Source organism: Nelumbo lutea, chromosome 5 (assembly GCF_056320005.1).
Source record: "Nelumbo lutea isolate HS-2025 chromosome 5, American lotus-T2T, whole genome shotgun sequence".
NCBI classification, from domain to species: domain Eukaryota; kingdom Viridiplantae; phylum Streptophyta; class Magnoliopsida; order Proteales; family Nelumbonaceae; genus Nelumbo; species Nelumbo lutea.
Genome location: NC_142688.1, coordinates 46904919 through 46917103, shown reverse-complemented (window position 1 = coordinate 46917103; position 12185 = coordinate 46904919). Strand labels below are relative to the sequence as shown.

The window sequence follows — 12185 nt, the reverse complement described above, 5'->3', positions numbered from 1 at the left end:
TCCTAAGTACAGGGCAACTATTATTTTGTTTGTGATTGAACAATTGTATGGAAAGTTTGATTTCAGTATTTTAGAGAGGTGGAGATATTTTAAGAAGCAATAGATAATTGAGTATTTTTTATAGTATATAATTATAGATAATGTTAAAAAATTAAAAAAAATATATAAGTTTAGACAAATAGTGTAGAAGGAAGGAGAGGAGATGCTAATAAATCTAAGGTAAATTATTAGCTTTATTTGGTTAATAAATCTAAGGTAAATAAATTTAGTTATTATATCTAATTATTTAACCATTTTACTAAAATTCAATCATTTTCTTTTTTGGAATAATCATTTAATCATTTTTAATAATTATTGGATCATTTTGCATTTCTTTTTATAAACTTAATAATGCATATGCTATATATTAATAAAATACATAAATTAATTAACTGAATAATTAGTTTTATGTACTAAGTTATTAATTTAGTTTAATTAGATATGTTATTAATTGAATGAAATTATTAAGTCAAAGTAATCAACTTTAACTGAATTAAGGGACCAATTTAAAAATTCAATGACTTATATGGTGAATGGGAGCATCTTCTCCTAGCATAAAACTATATACGAGGATGAGATAATTTGCATATGCCGCTGCAATGTTACGTAGGTAGGCGTGGACAAGAAATCTCTTGTTGAATTTAATAAAATAGGTAGGCGTGGACACCAGATTCAAGATTAATATCATACAATTGAATGGACTTAATTATTTGTCTTGGGATAGAGGAGTTACAGTTGCTTTCAGAGCAAGAGGAAAAATAGGATTTGTAAATGGAGAAACTAAAGCACCAAAAAAGGGTGATCCTAAGTGTGTTGAATGGGAGATAAATGATCAATTGATTTTATCCCGGATGCTTGGAATTATGGAACCAAAAATATATGATATTTTTGCCTATGTTGAAACGGCTAAAGACTTGTGGGATTCTATTTGTGATATATATGAACAAAATAATGCTTCAAAAATATTTAAGATACAATAAGAACTAGTTCAAGCTAAGCAGGGAGATAAATCTTTAATTGGAAAAAATGGGATGAACTTCGTAAGTATCGTCCTCCAACAACTAACCCAAAAATTTTGCAAACTAGAGAAGAGGAACATAAAGTTTTTCAGTTATTTGCTAGTTTGAAGCCTGAATACAAGTTCTTGAAAAGACAGTTACTAGTGGACCAGACTCCATCCCTAATGGATGTGTGTGCCCCTATTCAACAAGAAGAGACTAGATTACATGTCATGAATCCAGATACTAAAGGAGTAGGGGAACTTGTAGAAAACAATGCTTTCAGTGCTAAATATGATTAAGAAAACTCTACTTTGTATAGTGGAAAAGGACCCAACTCTACGAAGGGGTATGGAAATGGTAATCGTGTGTACTGTGAAAATTGCAAAAAACTTGGACACATAAAGGAAAAGTGTTGGATCCTATACCATCATCTTAGGGCCAACAAGAACAAAGACTCCAAGGATAATATCTTTACCTTTGGAGAGAATTACTCAAGTGTTACAAAAAATCATTCAAAATTTTGGTGAGCAATTGTTGATTCTACTCACGCAAGACTCTTCTACCTCCTTGGCTCAAAGTTTAGTAATATCTTTACCTTTCTTTCTCTTTCTAGCAATTCTAATTGGATAATTGATTTAGGTGCAACAAACCACATGTGTAATAACTTAACTCATATTTCTAATATCTCTCTGTTAAACAAACTATCTCTATAGCCAATGGGGATCACATTCTTGTTCAAAGAAGTGGAAAAACTCAATTACTTTCATCCAATTCTGATGTCATGCTCATTCCTTCATTCTCTTCAAATTTGTTGTCAATAAGCAAAATTACTAGAGAACTGAACTATAATGTCATATTCTCTTCTCATAATGAGACATTTCAGGATAAAGCCATAGGGAGATTGGTGAAGGACATCTCAGTCATGGTCTATATTGTTTTGATCATCAGAAATTAACTCTCAAGGCTAATAACACTCACGAAGATGTCTCTCGGGTATGGCACAAAAGATTGAGACACCCATCAAATAAAGTGCTACTTCTCTTACATCCCACTCTTATTTTGGATTCTAGTAGTTGTGAAGTTTGTCATTTGTCTAAACAACATAGATTTCCTTTTGCTTGTAGATTGCATCTTTGTGAGAAACCATTTGATTTAGTACATTTTGATTTGTGGTGACCATCACCTATTGATTGTCGAGAAGGTTTTAGATATTTTATTACTTTCTTTGATGATAAGTCTTGAACCACCTGGATTTATTTGCTGAAATCTATTGATTCTCGGCAAGGTTTTAGATATTTTATTACTTTCGTTGATGATAAGTCTTGAACCACTTAGATTTATTTGCTGAAATCTAAAAGTGAAGTGTTTAGTGTTTTCAAAGATTTTTTCCAAATGGTTCTTACTCAGTTTAATGCTTGGATTAAAGTTTTTAGAACTGGTAATGGTACTAAGTATGATAACAAACATTTTGCATCATACTTCAAAAGTGAAGGGATCATAATGAAACCTCTTGTGTAGGAACTCCTCAATAAAATGGAGTTGCTGAGTAGAAAAATAGATATCTTGAGGTTACTAGGTCACTTATGTTTCAAATGAATCTTCCAAAATACTTTTGGTCATATGCAGTTTTAGCTAGTTGCTATTTGATCAATATGTTGCCTAGTAGAGTTTTGAATGATAATTCTCCTTTAGAAGTTATCAAAGGACACAAAATTGATATCTCTCACCTTCGGGTTTTTGGGTGCATTTGTTTTGTTCACCTACAAAATGCTAGAAAACTTGATCGCCATGCTTCTAAATGTGTCTTCGTTGGACATTCTTCTACAAAAAAAATGGGTATAAATGCTATGATCCCAAAACTAAGAAATTATATATCTCCCTAAATGTCTCATTTGTTGAGAATGAATCCTATTTTCAGAAATCTTTGGGTCAAATTCAGGGGGAGAATTATGGTGAATTTGCCCATTTTCCTCTTTTTAGTGAAGATGTACATTTAAATGGCATTATAGATCAAATAGGTGAACAAATAAGTGACAATAGATATGTTCATGACGAAAGTCATCCAATCTCTACTCAAGAAGATAGTGTTGATCCTATGGAATCCATGGTTGAACTTGAACCTGATCATACATTATAATCACATACGCCATTCAATGACCAAAATCTTCCTTGAAGGTTATCATGTGTTCATCAACCTTTCGTTAGACTTCAAGACTTTTACACTTATTATGTAGCTTCCTTCCCTATTCAAGACTATGTTTGCTATGATAATATATCTCCTTCTCACTTGGACTTTCCAACTTCCATCGAAAAACGTATTGAACCATTTAGCTTTGATGAAGCTAAGGACCATCCGATATGGAGGAAGGCCATGGATGAAGAACTTCAAGCCCTCAACAGAAATCATACATGGGATATTGTGCCATTACAAAAGGGAAATAAATTTGTAGGATGCAAATGAGTCTACAAAATCAAGTACAAGAGTGATGGTTCTCTAGAACATCATAAAGCAAGGTTGGTGGCCAAAGGGCTACACTCAAACCTATGGAGTTGACTACGAAGAAACATTTGCTCATGTTGTAAAAATGAATATTAATAGAGTGCTTATGTCAGTTGCAGTAAATTATCTCATCCTCCTACATAGTTTTATTTGAAAATGTAGTTAACCATTTTTAAAATAGTGTTTTTAAAAAATTAAAGCACCATGTATCTAAAAGAAAGAAATTCTCCATTGACAACTTTCCTTTAATATTTATTATATATAATAGATTTTTTGTTGGTTTCACAGCTTCTACCTTAATATGTCACGTGTAAGTATTAGGTAGGAAAGTGACAGCCTGTTGGATGAAACAGTGTTCATCATAAATACAGTTAATCAAGAGGTTATAACTTTTGTGACCCAACTATATCATTACACGAAATCAACACAAATGAACCTATTTTATTAAATTCAACAGGTGAGTCCATAATGACGTATAGTCTGGATAAGAAAAAAAAGGATAAATAGACTACAATTCATCTCAGAAATCTCAATTAAATCCCCCAACTAATCTACTAGCAGTCTTTCTATAAATCGCATCTTACATGCGAATTTGGCATCAATCCACGGGTAGGGTTCAGCCCACCTTTAGAAATTTTAATTCCACCCTAGGGGTAGATTGAACCATAAACTCCCACCCCCAAAAAAAAAAAATCAATTTCATTTACATTCTCTTGGGTTATACCGTCTTCCTCTCTCTGTCTTTGTCTCTCTCTTTATTATTTTCTTACCGTCAAACCTTGCTTCATGTGTGGACAACAGATAGGGGTGAGCAAAAGAACTCGAAAAATTAATCAAACCAACCAGTATACATATATGTCAATATATTTTATGTATTTTAAATTAATAAATATGCATTATATATAAATATATATTTATAATATATGATATATTATTTATTATTTAAAATATATTATTTTTATTTATAATTATAACTTTTATTGTATATTTATATATTTTTTTATAATATATATTATAAAAATTAAAAAATCAAAAAACCAACAAATTGAACCGGTCAATCGGCTAATCAAATGGTTTTGGTTCGGTTTCGATTTTTGGTTTTCCAAAAACTAGTAATACCGATTCGACTACAAAAGAAGGCCCATGGTTCAGTTAACTGAACTATAAGCACCCTAAAAAAAATCCATAATGCCATGGTTAAGCATGTCCCAACAAGAATCAACCGGCAACAAGGCAAGTACCTAATTACCTACAAAGTCATATAGAAAGGTGGTAAGTAGGTAAGTGGGGAAATTATGAATATGACCCTCTTTGTTGGAGAGAAAATTTATTTATATTATACTTTGGGCCTAGGGCCACTTTAACACTCCAACTTTAAAATGCGATAATTCAATAATCAAAATTTGAAAATGTAACAATTTAGTACCTACCATTAATTAGCCCTTAAACGGCATAAAAATATACAAATATCCTTCGGATGTGATCTAATCTTCTTTACCACTGAACCGCTAAGCTGTTGGATTTCCGAATTTCACATCACTTCATGCATCTATAGCCAGGGATACACTTTCTTGCTCGACAATGGAAGACGCTCAATGATCATATCATTTTTCTGTCAAGTGTAGAGCTCAACTTAAACAAGTGGCCGTGATGAGACTCTCGATATTGAAAATCAGGAAGAACTTATCAAAATGAACACTAATTAATAGTTTGTCTGTGTTCGGGAGATTCCCACTCCATCTGTTAGGAAGACATAAATAGAGGGCATAATTGAACAAGAAGCTTTCAAAAATTAAGGAAGAATAAGGACTTATTTTTTAGGCTACTAATTTAATAATTTGATCCAAGAAATAATTTCTGTGGATACATTTGGGGCAATGGAAAAAACAGAGAAGATAACATTTATCCTTGACCCAGTTTGTTTGTGTTTTGATTGCAAGGATTACATTCGCACACAGATCTTCATCTTTTGAAGGATTTCCAAACCTCTTTTCAAAAGTCCAAGCCATTTGCACACAAATTCCTCTGGATTTCCAAATCTCTTTCCCCAAGTAGCTAGGTCGGTGGCATCACCGATGACATAATCAAAGGTCAGCAGCAACTACGTTCATGAGTCCAGGTGAACATCGTAGAGGTGAAATCAAGGTTCAAAATATTAATATACTTGATACGCCGGTAGGGGTGTATTGGGCGATATTGATACTCTTTTGTTTTTAATTTGCTTTTAATACTGGTTCAAGGGGCCGGTTCAAGGCTCCTCTAACCCCTTAACCGGTCAAAACCCCGATACACTCTTTATCGAAACATATCAGAGAGCTCCCGCATGATATATATCAGCCGCTACGGATCAATCATGTTGATACTTTCAACCTTGTTCTGGGGCTTATCATCAAACAAAGATGCCAAGTACAAAAGATTCAGAAGTCCAGGTGAATTGAGTGGCATATGGCTTTAAGATAAAGACCCCATACGATTACTCAATTTAATTGTCCAGTTAGGATGGTCAGAACTCGCCACACCTTAGATTGGACTCAAGTTGGAATACGGAGATTCACCCCATTTATTTCAGGTTTGCTGTGTTTGTCATGCTAATACAATTATTTTTGAAATCTAGAATTATAATTTGTTGGAGCAGAATTTTAACCAAACAAGGCCTAACAAACAAATTATTCAAAGTAGGCAAAATAAATGGTGTATGAATTGCACAACAACAAAGAAAAAAAAAAAAAGAACCAATGATAAAATGATACATCACATTTAAATCTTTAAATGTATATTATATGTATTATTAGTAAACATAAAATGTATATTATATGTATTATTAGTAAACATAGTTTGAACGTTGTATTTTTACTAAATTGTCATAGATTGAAGTTTTAAACAAGTAATTTCAATTTATTTTATTGATTTGTGAATACTATTTAGATACCATGTCCTACCCACATAATAGATTTTCCCATAATTGTTTAATCAATTTTAGTTTAATTTACTTATACCATTCAATATTCGATTATAATCCAATTTGAATTCGAATATAAAACAAATCAAATTTGGATATACATATATCCAAATCGATTTGATACAATCTGCTGCACAATTCCTGATTGCTCATTTCTCAACACTGTTCATATGTTCCCCTAATTACTGATGCAACTATTACTATGTATTCCTTAAAAATTAGCCAAGTAGAGAGGCCCAAAGCAATCTAGATTATTCATTTGAGAGCAAATAATGGTTTCAGGAAATGTTTATGCATGCTACGCAGATTTGAATAAAACTTGCAAATTTTGTATACTTTCATCTTTCATAATGAAATCTCCAGTCTCCAATCATCATAAAGAAATGAGGAAAGTGAAAATAATATGCCAAACATATACATCTAAGCCTCACGGAAACACATCAAGGTAGCATAAACCACTCTACTCCCTGTCATTCAAATACCTGGAATCTAATTTGATTGGGTAAAGATCATTGGCAGATGTAGAAGACCCGGTCCATGGCCCATCATTCAATGTATTCCGAGTCTGGCTCTCACTGATGCTCTTATCATCTAAACTTTGGTAATACTTCATCATGTCCTTGTACCTTACTTCACTAGAGGAGATACTTGAATCTGAAACAAGCTCCTGAATAGGGGCTTGGCCTTCAAGCATGCTTACTACAGAAGACATGGCAGGCCTTAGCTCTGCAGATTCATTAGTGCATAAGAGAGCTACATTAATCATTGCCATAACCTGATCCTTGTTGAATTCTGATCCCAACCTTGGGTCCACGAGATCTATCAAACATCCTTTCGCTTTAAGAATAAGGGCCTATCATAGAAGAAGAAAGTTGGTAACATATCTGTTTATCCGGAATAAGCATAGAAGAAATAAAGAAATAAGCCCCTTTTTTACTGATTGTAATGTCAAGTTACCCAATCAAGAAGATAAATGCGTTCCTCCTTTGGCCTGAAACTAGTGTTGCTCTTCCCACTGACAATTTCCAAAGCAACAATTCCGAAACTGTAAACATCTGCTTTATCTGTCAAATAACCCCTCATTGCATACTCTGGTGCCATATATCCACTGAAAAGTCAAGATTATAACATATTATATTCTACATATATGACACTGCAGTAACCTATGAAAAATTTAGTAATATTGCTTCTAGTATAGTATTGGTTCTCATAACAAAGCCAACATGTCTTTGTTAAAAGATATTTACATGCACCTTAAATCATTAATTAGACAAATTTAGTTGCCGCTAGACAAGGATAGTCAGAATTTGGAAAAAGTCAGGAATCTCTCATAGTGGATTAAATCCTTTTCCACCAAGATTTTAATTAGAAGTTAAACATATCATTTATGACTTCTAAATAGAATGTGGAGCATTGTAACTCACTAAGTCCCAGCAATTCGAGTGCTTATGTGGGTGTTCTGGTTCAGGGTAAATTTGTAGTCTGATTCACTTTTGTCAATATTTAGCAACATTATATTTATGCATTGACAATGCATTGTTACGGTAATGCCTACATTGCCAAACACAGGCAAAAGTGAACAATGCAAATGTAGTCTCGCCATCTTAACCATATGTTAGAGCTCTTATCCCAACCGTTGCCATTCACATTAATAAGAATTTATTAATGCAGCTTGCACTGATCAAATTCTAGGCAATCTTTGCAACTCTAAAATCATAAACTTCTACTGAAGCTGCGTTTGAAAACAATGCAAATGTAGTGTAAATCCTAATAAATTTGCACTCTGATTCATTTTTGCCTGTATTTGGCAACATTATATTTATACATTGACAAAAAACTACATTACCAAACGGAAAGTCTACTTTTGCCTGTGTTTAAAAACAATGCAGATATAATGTAAATCCAGCAATAGAGGAAAAGCCACAGCAGAGGAGTTCTGAATTCTCTCTAGTTTAATCAATTAATCTGTCGTTTGCTTCTAACTATTCCCCTCCGGGGCTTCAAACTTCTATATTTCTGAGATTCCAATAGAACAAATGCATTGATCTTTCTTTTCTCCCATGATTTGTAAGTGGTGATCAAACGGATCAACGAAACAACATCAATGGCTCTCTCGAAGTGGTAATGCCTTATTTTTTTTCTTATTCATTTGTTAATCATTCACTTCTCATTCAATGATCAACGAACCAAAATAATCAAAGGGCAGAGATGAACTCAAGGGTTAGAGTTGGGTGTTGTCATTTCTTGCATTGGAAATGATGATCACATGAGCTCCCACTCCAACGCCATTCACTGCTGCGATGAAATATTCAATTACCAGAGCCGCCCCTTCACGTCCTCTGTATATCTGGTTTCTGTAGATTCATTTCCTTCGTTTTAGTGTAGTTTTTTGTTTTTTTCCTATAATTTCTGCTTTTTTCATTTTTATATTTTTCTATAAATTTTGTTATTTTGTGTATTTTGTGATTTCTGTTTTTTTGGAATTTCTGTAATTTATGTGTTTTAATATTATATATAATTTTTACAATTTTTTTCGCAAATTCTATTATTTTTCTATAATTTTTAATATTTTCATATAATTTCTGTTATTTTTTTCTTTTTCTTTTCTATAATATCTTTATTTTTCTTCAATTTATGCTACACTTTTTTTTATAATTTATATGTATCATTTAATGAATTATATATATTAACCGGTCGGGAAGGCTGGGTTAAGTTAAAACTTGTTTGAATTGAACCCAACCCATTTAATTTAATCTTAATGGGTCATTAATGAGTTGAGGGGTTAGATGGTTTGGATTGAAACTCAACTCAATCCGCCAATTACCACCTCTCTGACTATATAATCTATATTTTGAAACATACCTAGGGACTTTTTTGCATTTAAAACACAGAAATACAGAATAAGCATTTATTCAATAAATACTTAAATATAAGCTTGGCTTTCAAATAAGCACTTGTTGTCAAGAATAAGCACTTATATAAGCTTAATTATCAAACACAAATAGTGCTTATTTTAAGTGTGGTCCCAACCGAAAATCAGTGCTTATTTAAATAAGCACTTATTTTTAAACACTCCCATTATTTCATACTTAGCGTAAGCCTTGTTCCAACTATTTGGGTTTTTATTTTTGTTCAGCTTAAAAAATTTGGGATATGAGAGCATTTACGTGACAACCGAGTTCTTTGGATAGTCTCACGTTCCCCTACGGGATGCTTATTGGTGAGAGAGATCATGCTTCCTTCCGATGTTCTCACTTGTTGGATCACCCACTGAACTTGATGTGTGGTGTACCAGTCCATTGATGCGGCCTAAAGAGGTAAACTAAGCCTGGCATATGACAACATCCACGTGGAAATTTCAACCGATTGAGATATGACACTATCACCAATCCCCCGGTTATGAAGTTGAGGAGAGGGGAGTTCAGTCGAGATGAAGTGGAAGAGCTCTTGTCATGCTTAGATAAGGAACTTATTATCTTCATTGGATCAGTTGAGGTGTGGTCAGGCTAGGTTAGGGAACCATGGCCATGTTGTTTTGGCTTCGCAAGCATGTGCGCGGGGATGGATCTAGACTATCTGATAGCTTCAATCTTGATTATTGGTTTGCTCAATATAAGGAGGAGAGTGAACCATTTAACTTCATTATTTGAGTGAGAGCGCCCTCTAGAGTTGGTCTTCGACTAGTCTTTATCCTTGTTAGGTGTTTCCATGCTTCTTCATTTTTGTAAAATATCCTCGTCCTCGTCTTCTTCATTTATTTTCTCTTCTTTTAATTTGGGTAGCTCTAGCTCGGGGGGTGAGCATGAGTAAAGATCTTAATGTAAGGCTACTAAGGTAGTTGTCCTTGAGACTAATGACAATGTGGCTGTGGTTCAAGAGGAGTTAGGGAGTGAGTTCACTCTATCCGAGGTTGAGGAGGAGGTTGAGGGGGTTAAGGTCGAGGAAACCGAGATGGTCAAAGTGGAAATCTTGGATGAGGACCCAAAGTTCCCTCGAGGTTCTGGGAGTGATTCACCATGGCTTCCTATAAGCTGGTGGTGAAGAACATGTTGAGGATAAGGGAAACATATAGCATATCTTTCTTGTTGAGTATGAACTAAGGTGCCCTGAAATAGATGAGGGGCGGATTCACCTTGGCCCGATGAGCTTTGTGTGTATGAAAAGAGTCCCCAGTTGGTACCAAACTGGGTGTTTCCATGCTTCTTCATTTTTGTAAAATATCCTCGTCCTCATCTTCTTCATTTATTAATTAATTAAATGGTTTCAATTATTAATTTTGACAAAATTAAAAAGTTGAGAACTGATATAATGGATTCAGTTTTTTCAGGTACAACCAACCCATTGACATCCCAATTTAAGATGAAGAGGCATCAATCATGTTGATTTTCTAATTTAGATGATCATGTTTACATGCTTAAATTGGTTTGCAATAATTAGAACTATAACGTCACTGTGATGTTTCTTCTTCATCATTTTGTTGATGTGGTAATAAAATTTGTTTATGCATGCTTTTTATTGGAGTAATATGCCATTTTCATTTTTATCCTACTGATTAAATTTGCTCAAATAGATGTTAGGGTTGAAACCATCATTTTTCACTTTTGTCTAACACAATGTTGATTAAGTAAATTAATTAAAAACTATAATGGGTGTTTAGTATAACACAAATTTAAGGTAAGTTTTAATTTAGGGGTATTTTAATAAAAGTACTAATTTTAATACAAATTTAATGAGATAAAAAATTGAAAGAGCTATGACTATATTTGGTTTAAAGGAAAAAGTAGGGGAAGGAAGGGAAAGATAAGAGTAGCAATACAAGGTCTGTAAGGATTTTTCTATCTTTCTCTACTTTTTCTTACATTTTCCTTCAGACCAAACATAAGTTAAAAAGAGAAGGGCAAACTAAAGGAAACGGTGGCCATCTAGTTATTAATGCGTTGTATTAAAATGCCAAAAGTAATTAAAAATGATTTAATCACCTGACCAAGTAAAGCCATTTCACTCATTGGGATAAGGCTTAGATCATGATAAGATAGTGAGTGATTGATTGCACGTCATTGGGATAAGGCTTAGTACTTGATGTATTAATTTCAATCGATCTCTGTTTCCTAACGGACATGGTATGCAAGTAAATGCTGAACCAACCATTTTACAACTAATGGGCATGGTATCGACATGAAAAAAAGCAAATAAAAAAACTTCATGTCTATAATACCGACATGAACCAACCACCAAAGGACTAATTTCCAATCAAAACCAAACATGTTATAAGAAAAGTCTATTTCGATTTTAATTCTGAAGGATTTCAATTCCATTTTCATTTGTGAATTAAATGGATCCTTAATTTATACATCAGGTAACGTGCATTCTGAATTAATTGTTGTCATCATCTAAGTCTTGTCCCAATTAAAAGGGGTTGGTTACATGAATCCTATTTTGTCATGTCCATTCTTACATTTAAGTCTCAACTTTAGAAGGAGTGCAAATACAAATATATAGAATGCAAAACTTTATATTTTTTCATATCGTTTTATATGTATTTATATTGTACACATCTACATTTGTACTCTTTCCAAATAGAGTCTAATATTTTATTATTATTTTCGTCTAAAACTTTTTGGTCTACCCTTAGCTCTGCTAGCCCCTTCACACAAATATATAGAGTGCTAAAAATCCAAAATGAACA

At 33.2% G+C, this 12185-nt stretch overlaps 1 protein-coding gene across 1 annotated transcript; it reads right to left on the bottom strand.

The window, feature by feature from the left end:
- Window positions 1-6806: 6806 nt before the first annotated feature.
- Window positions 6807-7954, bottom strand: LOC148852169 (putative leucine-rich repeat receptor-like serine/threonine-protein kinase At3g14840). The gene is made up of 3 exons (XM_088946467.1): window positions 7924-7954; window positions 7457-7607; window positions 6807-7352 (listed from the first exon to the last, which is right to left on the bottom strand). Exons 2-3 carry the CDS (start codon window positions 7598-7600, stop codon window positions 6960-6962), a joined length of 537 nt encoding a protein of 178 aa, XP_088802593.1. The 5' UTR covers window positions 7601-7607; window positions 7924-7954; the 3' UTR covers window positions 6807-6959.
- Window positions 7955-12185: the final 4231 nt, after the last annotated feature.

What these genes read in the sequence shown, in the direction of transcription:
- LOC148852169 (XM_088946467.1), bottom strand. Translation starts at nt 7,600, where the DNA reads ATGGCACCAGAGTATGCAATGAGGGGTTATTTGACAGATAAAGCAGAT. An exon ending in GCATTTATCTTCTTGATTGG is followed by an intron (nt 7,353 to 7,456) that starts GTAACTTGACAT and finishes CTTCTATGATAG; the next exon opens with GCCCTTATTCTTAAAGCGAA.